The sequence below is a fragment of the Phoxinus phoxinus genome (assembly GCF_949152265.1).
Source record: "Phoxinus phoxinus genome assembly, chromosome: 12".
NCBI classification, from domain to species: Eukaryota; Metazoa; Chordata; class Actinopteri; order Cypriniformes; family Leuciscidae; genus Phoxinus; species Phoxinus phoxinus.
Genome location: NC_136887.1, coordinates 33,743,046 through 33,752,511, shown reverse-complemented (window position 1 = coordinate 33,752,511; position 9,466 = coordinate 33,743,046). Strand labels below are relative to the sequence as shown.

The following is a 9,466-nucleotide window of genomic DNA, read 5'->3' as shown; positions in this document are numbered from 1 at the left end:
TTTATTTTAATTTTAATAAACTTTCTAGAAATGGCTATGACTCTTATTTTGGCCCCCTTATCGTTTTTTGTATGTAACATGGTAAAATGAAGGCATATGTTCAATATACACTATTATTGGATATGAACTAAATACAATATCCATATAAATCTATATGAATTTTTTCCAGCATCATCCTTCAGAAATCATTCTAAAATTATGATTTGCACACACACACACAATCACACACACACACACAAAATAAAAAAATCATTTCTGATTATTATCAGTGTTTTCCTGCTTCGTATTTTTGTGAAAACCATGAATTGCAAAAGTTTGGTTTATATGAGTTGTTTTTGTTTTAGGTTTCAAAAAGGCAAGGATGTATTAAATTGATCAGTAAAAGTGACAGTAAAGACATTTATAATATTACGAACGATTTTGATTTTAAATAAATGTTGTGCATTGGACTTTCTATTCATCAATAAATCCTGAATAATGTATCAGTTTAAAGAAAATATTTTTAAAAAGCAAAAACTGTTGTGACACAAAAAATCATGTGACACTGAAGACTGGAGTAATGATGCTGAAAATTCAGCTTTGATCAATATTACAATACTTACAATATATTCACATAGAAGACAGTTGTAATAATATTTCACTTTTTACAGTATTTTTGATCAAATAAATGCAGCCTTGGTGAGCAGAAGAGACTATTAAAAATCTCCATTATTCCAAAGTTTTGACCATATTGAAAGAGTTTTAAATCCAGAATAATGTTTCAGCTGATATGGAAGCAGGTGCCAGTGATATGTGTGTGTGTGTGTGTGAGAGAGAGAGAGAGAGAGAGTCATGTGTGTGTGTGTGTGTGTGTGTGTGTGTGTTTGTGTGTGTGTGAGAGAGAGAGTCATGTGTGTGTGTGTGTGAGAGAGAGAGAGAGAGTCATGTGTGTGTGTGTGTGTGTGTGTGTGTGTGTTTGTGTGTGTGTGTGTTTGTGTGTGAGAGAGAGTCGTGTGTGTGTGTGTGTGTGTGAGAGAGAGAGAGAGAGAGTGATATGTGTGTGTGTGTGTGTGTGTGTGTGTGTGTGTGTATGTGTGTGTGTGTGAGAGAGAGAGAGAGAAAGAGTCATGTGTGTGTGTGTGTGTGTGTGTGAGAGAGAGAGAGAGTGATATGTGTGTGTGTGTGTGTGTGTGTGTGTGAGAGAGAGAGGGTGATATGTGTGTGTGTGTGTGTGTGAGAGAGAGAGAGAGAGAGAGAGAGAGAGAGAGAGAGTCATGTGTGTGTGTGTGTGTGTGTGTGTGTGTGTGTGTGTGTGTGTGTGTGTGTGTGAGTGGGCGTGTCCCTCAGCTTCAGGCGACTGCCACCGGACTCTCTGAGGCTCGAAACACACCAGGTTTGATCCCTTAATCCTCTCAGGATCAAGTGTGCCTGGAATCTCCGTTGACCCCACACTTGCAACACTTAGTGAAACAAACAGAAGACTCAACTCACCCACTTTAAACTGAGACGCCTGGTCCGAGATTTCCTGATGGTCTTGCACCAGCATCATGTGCAGAATACCGAATGAGTTCTGTATGCCGAAAATCGACCCGTTGCACCATGTAGCAGCAAACACCACGACCCAGCCGAACCCTCCCTCCGGGGGAACGAACCCCGGGCCCGGGTGTGTGCCGGGCGGCGTCGCTGGACGCTTGTCGGTGCCGGTCTGTATCAGCTGGACCGTGCTGTCCTCCGGGGAGAGCTTACGCTCCGGCTCCTCGTCCTCCTGCGGGTCTGTGAGCTCCATCACAGGGGGAGCGAGATGTTCAGTGTGTCCAGCCTGAGGTTCCTCGGAACCGGGTGTCCCGCTGGCTGCTCCCGCAGGGGTTTCATTGCTATCTGGGTGCATCCTATACGGAAATGTTTCCTGAATAACTCTTTTATCATAAGCTTCAGAACGGATGAATAAAAAAAGAACAAAAATAAATCCACTCAAGAGTTAGCCAGAGATCTGAAACTAAGTGAAGCCCAGTCAATCTCGTGTCACTTTGCATGGATGATCACACATAATCCGATCGATAATGCCCAAATCCTGTTACGAGAGATAAAAAAGCAGCACTGCTTCCACCAAACCTCTGAGGAACAAACTGAGAGCGCGCGCTTTAAACTGGGTCTAAAGCTCCGTGCTCTCGGTTCACATCCCTTTTATCGTGCACCGACTCCTCCTCTAGCATTTGTTGAATATTTACACCGGATCCCGGCGGGCTGCTCTGCACTCTTTTACACTGTTACAGTGTGCCAAACAATTCAACGCTCTAAAAGCAACGAAGCTCATTCAGCGAGAGCCATAATGTGCATAACCTATTCATTCAGCGTTCTAAACATAACGTCATTCTGCAAATGTTACAATTTAACAGTTGAACGTTCTAAACAACGCTCCGTCTGCGAGTGTCACAATGTATCAAGTAAACGTTCTAAAAACAACAATGCGCGTTCAGCGAATGTTCCAAAGAAACAATTGCGCGTTCCAAAGAACAATGTGTAGCAGTTCCATTGAGCAGATCCCGTTGGAGGAACGGATTTAAAATTCCACCGGCGCAGGATTACGGAAAGAACCGGATCCCGGAGACCACCCCTCCTCCGTGACTTCAGCCCGTCCCGCAATTGGCCTGAAACAAGGAAGCGCGCGGGGAACTGTATAGATGATGACGCGTGAACAGCAGATGGACAGTTTTATATGTTCCTCCTGGCACATGTACACCCGTGTCGTTCACGGTAACGGATGAAACCGAACGATCCGGTGAGCACGGCGTCTGATGACACGGCCGGTGCAGCGGCAAGTGCACGATCCATCAACGCGAGTCATAAATCAGACAGCTCCAGATCATATATAGGTCAAGGGCATCGCGTTGAACGCGCTCCAGCACCGCGGATGAGAGTTTTGTCGCTGTGGAATCGGTTCATATAAAGGCGTGTTTGGGAAGCCATGGCGGGTTATTATGGTATGGAGGGGGAGGATCCGTGACGCGCTTCCCTGTACAGTAATGCTTATGTGACCAGAGGGACACATGCACACTATACATATGCGCACTTACAACACACAAGCTTCACAGTGCATTGTTTAGGCTTTTTTATCTGAAAAAATATTTTTTTTATTACTATCTGTGCTTTTGCAGAAATGAAACCCACACATTTTGCATTGCACTATATGAATACATGACTTTTGGAAGTACATCAGATGTGCATTTATAGGCTATATGATCATTTCTTCGCTTGTATTTTCACATAGGCTACGGAGATGTGGCTCCAGCTGTTTGTTTTAGTTGATTTGCGTGTATACCTCATATTAAATCACTGTGGGTGTATGTGTGTGTGTGTGTGTGTCAGCTCCCACCGCTGTTGACCACTAGAGAGCAGCACAGATTAATATATGAGCCCTGATGACACACATGAACAGGTCACGACCTTTCTAAACAAACCTGAGTGAAGAGGAAGCGATGATTTGAGATCTTTTCCTGACTGGAAAGATGACAGAATACAATCGCTGTTCTTAAAGGCTTTGTCCAGTAGAGGGCGCGATCCACCAAGAAACTTTTAATTTGTCGAGCCAACATACTCTTCAAACTTTTTTTTATTTAATCAAAGTCAAGATCAGGGTCTTAAACTATAATTTATTAGCTGAGATTCTTTCATTATGATATAGTAACACTACACTCTTAGAAGAAAAGGTTCTATATAGAACCTTAAAAGGTTCTATAGGCGCTTCGTATTTGGAACCCCTAAAAGGTTCTACACTCTTAGAAAAAAAGGGTTCATTGGGGTTCTATATAGAACCATAGGGTTCTTTACTCAACTCCAAAGAACCTTTTGTGCTAAAAAGGTTCTATAATGACAAGAAAGAACCCTTTTGGTTCTTAAAAACCCTTAAAAAGGGTTCCATATATAGAACTTTTTAGGGGTTCCAAATACAAAGCGCCTATAGAACCTTTTAAGGTTCTATATAGAACCTTTTCTTCTAAGAGTCTAGTAATCTCTTGCTATTACTGGAGATTTTAGGAAACTAAATTCATAATTATGCAGAGGTGGAGAGTAACAAAGTACATTTACTTGAGTACTGTATTTAAGTACACTTTTTGAGTATCTCTACTTTACTTGAGTATTATTTTTTCTGGAAACTTTTACTTTAACTTCACTACTACATTTGAAAGACAAATATCGTACTTTTTACTCCACTACATTTCTGTCAAGGGCCTTGAGTAGAGAGTAGTAACGTCAGGGATGATTTGGGTTGGAAATGAAAGTCGGGTTGACGTCAGAACTCGACTGATGTTGGTTTCTGACGTCAACCGATTTTCAACCACAATACAACGTCTGTCCAACGTTGGAGATTAACGTCAATCTGACATTGGATTCTGACATCAACATGATTTTAATTTTCAACGTTGGGTTTGGTCTTCTATATGCGAATTTTGTCATTGTTTTGGAACACACTAGCTAATAGATAACAAGGCTAACATATTCATACTAAAAGCCAAAAAACTGGGAACAGCCATTTGTGTGTCCGAAACCAGTGTGGACGTTATTGAGTGACTTAGTCAATCCCACGACTGGAACTGTGTTATAGAAATACATGTGATATTGATATGAGGGTAGACAGGCAGAGATTCAGAGGCATAAGGTACTGTAAATTGGCTATTACATGCAACAATAAAAAACAATGCATTGACATTTACTTTTATACTTAAGTACTTTTAAAAATGAGTACTTCTGTACTTTTACTTAAGTAAAAATCGGTCTTTACAACTTTTACTTGTAACGGAGTAATATTTGACCAGTAGTATCTGTACTTTTACTCAAGTAAGGGAGTTGTGTACTTTGTCCACCTCGTTATGTCATGGACACTTTGAGGACATTTTCCATTTGATATAATAAGCTTCATCCAATTTCTGGAACTTAACCCAGATCTTCTCATTTTGACCACGGCAGGATTCTGTGGAAGTCTGGAATTGAAATAATACTTTAAAACCTCGGAATGGGGAAGAGAAACTGACAATTGCTTAGATGTTTTCCATTCTTCCTTTTTCATTTCTGTTTTTAGTAACATGAATGAAATATGTGAATATGCACAGACTTCCATTAAATATTTTTACTCAAGTACTCACAAATCAAGCTGGATATAACAACACACACAAAAAAAACTTTTTCAATTAAAAAAAAGAAGAAGTTAAAAACATTTGTAAACCAAAGCCAAAGAGAAACCATGGAGCATCTAATAATCCATAATTAAATTCTGGCTCTGAAGTACTTTGAAAATGTAGTTTGAACACTGTGTAAGAAAATCTCAGCTACAAATATGCAAGAGAAGTATGATAACACAAAAATATGATGTACAGACACAAATATAGCATTTGACCGCAGTGACGCTCATTATCAGGGGATTATTGATACTCACACCCATGAGATCATTTACTCATTGAGCTGTGGGTGGATGTGTTAGTAATTGATGATGGAAACTCTGAGAGGATCTATCTATCTATCCATCCATCCATCCATCCATCCATCTATCTATCTATCTATCTATCTATCTATCTATCTATCTATCTATCTATCTATCTATCTATCTATCTATCTATCTATCTATCTATCTATCTATCTATCTATCTATCTATCTGTCTGTCTGTCTGTCTGTCTGTCTGTCTGTCTGTCTGTCTGTCTGTCTGTCTGTCTGTCTATCTATCTGTCTATCTATCTGGTTTACATTTTGCACCAAAACAATCAATTCAATCATTGGAGATTTGCTGTATAGTATACATATACGAGATACTGTATAAATGCAGGTAAAGATTGACATACACAGATTGATAATATAGTTATGCAGCAAAATAAAAGAAAAAAATCAGTTGAGATTTGTTATATAGTAACTTTATATAGAGAGCTGTGCGATAATACAGTTTATATGTATATATGTATCATTTGACTGAGCAATCAACATCCAGAACAGCCTAACAACGATCTATAGCCTCACAACCACATAGCAACACCTTAGCAACGGTGGGAGTGCGTTTTGCACAGGCAAACTCTAGTTTCTCAGACTCAATGAGTAAAAATGGATTTAAACTCTGGCTAGTAATATTATGACATGAGCTGTCTGAAATTTAAGACTTGTTTTCTTTTCCTGTGACGTCTCCGTCTCTGTGGAGTCGAAGTCGAGTGTGAGACTGGAGCAAAGGTGAGGAGGTCCGGAGGCTTATTCCCGATGGATTTACATTCTTTTAATAGTATGTAGCAGAGAGAGAGGGAAAGACTGATGATGGATGCGGGTCTTCAGGAAGAAGTGGGTGGAGGAATGAGACATTATGAACTGAGAGAGACTTCGCCTCGTCACATGAGCATCGGTCGGGTTTTATGTCAGTATTTTGACTGACCCGTAAGCGAGTGAGTTTAGCGTCATCAAAGATAGAATCAGTCTGGGAATAATCGGAGAACTTAACATACTGTATAGAAACCACAACAACCAGTAATGCGAATTATAAGCGTCATCAAAGATAGAATCAGTCTTAACATATAGAAACCACAACAACCAGTAATGTTTCCCGTAGGAGTCGGTCGGTGTGGGCTAGGGCATGTTGTCACATGGGGAAGAAGTCACAAGGGCTTTATGCCAGTAAATATGTACCAATATGTTATGACTGAAAAATCAAGTTGCCCAAATACTAATATATAGTAACGGTCAGATGTTTGGTCAAAAATTTGTATGGAAAAGAGTCTCTTTTGCTCACCAAGGCTGCATTTATTTATAAAAACAGTAACATTGTGATATATTATTACCATTTAAACTAACTATTTTATTCCTGTGATCAAAGCTGAATGTTGAGTATCATTACTCCAGTCTTCAGTGTCACATGATCCTTCAGAAATCAGTATAATATGATGATTTGTAGCTCGGTTATTATCAGTCATTATTATTATCATTGTATATTTCACAATATTAATGTTTTTACAGTATTTTTGATCAAATAAATTAGCCTAGGTGAGAATAAAAGCTGCCTTAAATTAATAATAATAATAATAATATTGTTCCAAACTTTTTGCCTGATAGTTTATATATGTTTGATTTATTGATTACAATTTATTTTAACAATGGTTTGGTGTTTTTGCATTGTTAACATTCACATTTTTGGCAGTTTCATGAATTGTTTTGTGCTTTATAATAATTATATTGCTTGCATATTTTTATGCTATGCTGTTAAATGGCTCATTCCCACTTGACTGGACATGTGACACAAGGTCAGTGTGAGTTCAATGAACTGCATCATTTCTTCCAGGGCAATAACGGTAAAAATAGCATGTTTGCCCTAGAAAGAAAAAAATATACAAAAAATTATTTGAAATAGGCCCACATTTATTTGATGTATACTACAAATACATTTACTTATTTATGCACTTAATATAAATACACCTGCAATTGTACCTTTAGATTGATATACTTAAAGTCTGCTAAATTTTGTACTTAAATGTACTTTAGATTTCCAGAAATATTGCTGATGTCCAACTAAAAATATACTGAACTATATTTGATTGTGTTAAAGTGGAACTATTGCAAGAATAATTTAGGAACACTTTAAATATCTCGCATTTAAAGACTAATATTATACAGTGATCATTGCTAATAGTTATATTAAAGGATTAGTTCACTTTTAAAATGAAAATTCTGTCATCATATACTCACCCTTAAGTTGTTTCTTAATATATATTAATGTACCCTTAAGTATATATTTTTCCTACTATGGAAGTCAATGGGAACCAAAAACTGTCTGGTTACTGACATTCTTCTAAATATCTTCCTTTGTGTTCAGCAGAGGAAAGAAATTCATACAGGTTTGAAACAACTTAAGGGTGAGTATATGATGACAGAATTTTCACTTTAAAAGTGAACTAATCCTTTAAAACACATTTTAGTCTTAATATTAAGAAATGTGCATTGTGCAATAAAGAAGTACTCCAAATAAAGTTTAATTATATTTCTATCAGTAAGTCTCAAGCAATATGTCCAGTAAATATGTTAATGGCTCTTGAATAAAGATATTTTCCAGCTAAAGTTAGTTTTGATGGATTCACTTCCGTCGCAACGATCATTAGTTATTAAATTAAGACGACAGCGTTCTCTCTACACAGACTTTAAACGCGAACCTGTGAGAAATGCTGATGGCGCTCACGTGCGCATTAAGAATTAATTCTATAGTTATGTGCGTTTGAATATATGTGCGCAGGTTTGTAATTCCCTACAAACCAAGCCTTAACAAACTACTTGTCTGGCCTTAAAAAATTTTAGACAGAATTTGATCACTTCGGGGTGATACACGAAACCAATTATCCCACAACGCTTTATCTGTAGAGTGGTAAAGGGATCCTCCATAGGGAGAGGCTAGTTGGCACTTCAGCACTGCGTTGACATTGAGTCCAGGCGAACGTCCTTCGTCAGATCTGGATACGGCCTGGATTCGGCAGGCTGCGGGAAAACCTCGGGATAAACAAAAGCTATGTTTCCATCCACGTTTTTATCCGAATTAAGTGATGTCGAATGAAAAATGCCTTATGGAAACAGTAAAATTCGATTGAATTTCATGAATATCGACTCAAATGAAATGCGTTCGGTCTCATCGGATTGTATCTTGATCGATATACGGCTTATGCGATAAACGCCGATGGAAACGTTATTTGCCGAATAAATAATGAATTGCATTTTGTCTAACAAAACTTTGTTCGCAAATGTTGGCTTGAATGTTGTGCGATTCAGTGCGAAAATGAACGGAAACACCTTAAAATGTCTCAAATCAATTCGATATACCAATTTGATCGCATGTGACGTCATTACGCACAGGTTTTTATTCGCTTTAAAGCCATCGGATGGAAACACACTTTCACCAGCTTTATTCGGGTGAGTTTTTTTCCCGAACTTCAGATAGATCGATTGACAAGTGGATGGAAACTTAGCTAAAGACACTAAAATTAGCGTAGATGCCATTCTTATGGAAGTAAATATACTTTTTTAACCACAAATGCCCATCTTGTACCATCTCTGAGATGCGGCCACGTATCATGTATCATGCGTGTATCACGTATCATGCACCATCACGTTGGAAAGGTCCCTAAAAAAATTTATAATAATAATTAAAATAAATTAAAACAAAGATGTCGGACGATTTCGAAGTTGGAAGAGAAAATGAGATTGAGTTTTCCGCCCTTCTACGTGTCGCATCTCAGAGATGGTACAAGACGGGCATTTGTGGTTAAAAAGTATATAATTAATTATTTTATTTTTTTAATAACCGATCGTTTCGCTGGATAAGACCCTTATTCCTCGCCTGGGATCGTGTCGAGACTTTGAAGCTGCACTGAGACGGACATTTGAACCTTTTTTGAACATTGGAATATTTAGTTGCCATTGAAGTCCATTATATGGAGAAAAATCCTGGAATGTTTTCCTCAAAAACCTTAATTTCAAAGA

At 38.2% G+C, this 9,466-nt stretch overlaps 3 protein-coding genes across 3 annotated transcripts in view; all 3 read right to left on the bottom strand.

Annotated features, from left to right (window-relative positions):
- Positions 1–2,138, bottom strand: part of slc16a2 (solute carrier family 16 member 2) — a 42,352-nt gene extending 40,214 nt beyond the window's left edge. The window contains exon 1 of the mRNA XM_079629912.1: positions 1,471–2,138. Coding sequence (XP_079486038.1) covers positions 1,471–1,867 — 397 coding nt within the window. The 5' untranslated portion in view covers positions 1,868–2,138. The remainder of the gene's footprint in view (positions 1–1,470) is intronic.
- srp72 (signal recognition particle 72) overlaps positions 1–9,466 on the bottom strand; it is a 253,770-nt gene that overhangs the window by 147,613 nt on the left and 96,691 nt on the right. The gene's annotated exons all lie outside the window — the stretch shown is intronic.
- arl9 (ADP-ribosylation factor-like 9) overlaps positions 1–9,466 on the bottom strand; it is a 324,624-nt gene that overhangs the window by 237,849 nt on the left and 77,309 nt on the right. The window lies entirely within an intron of this gene.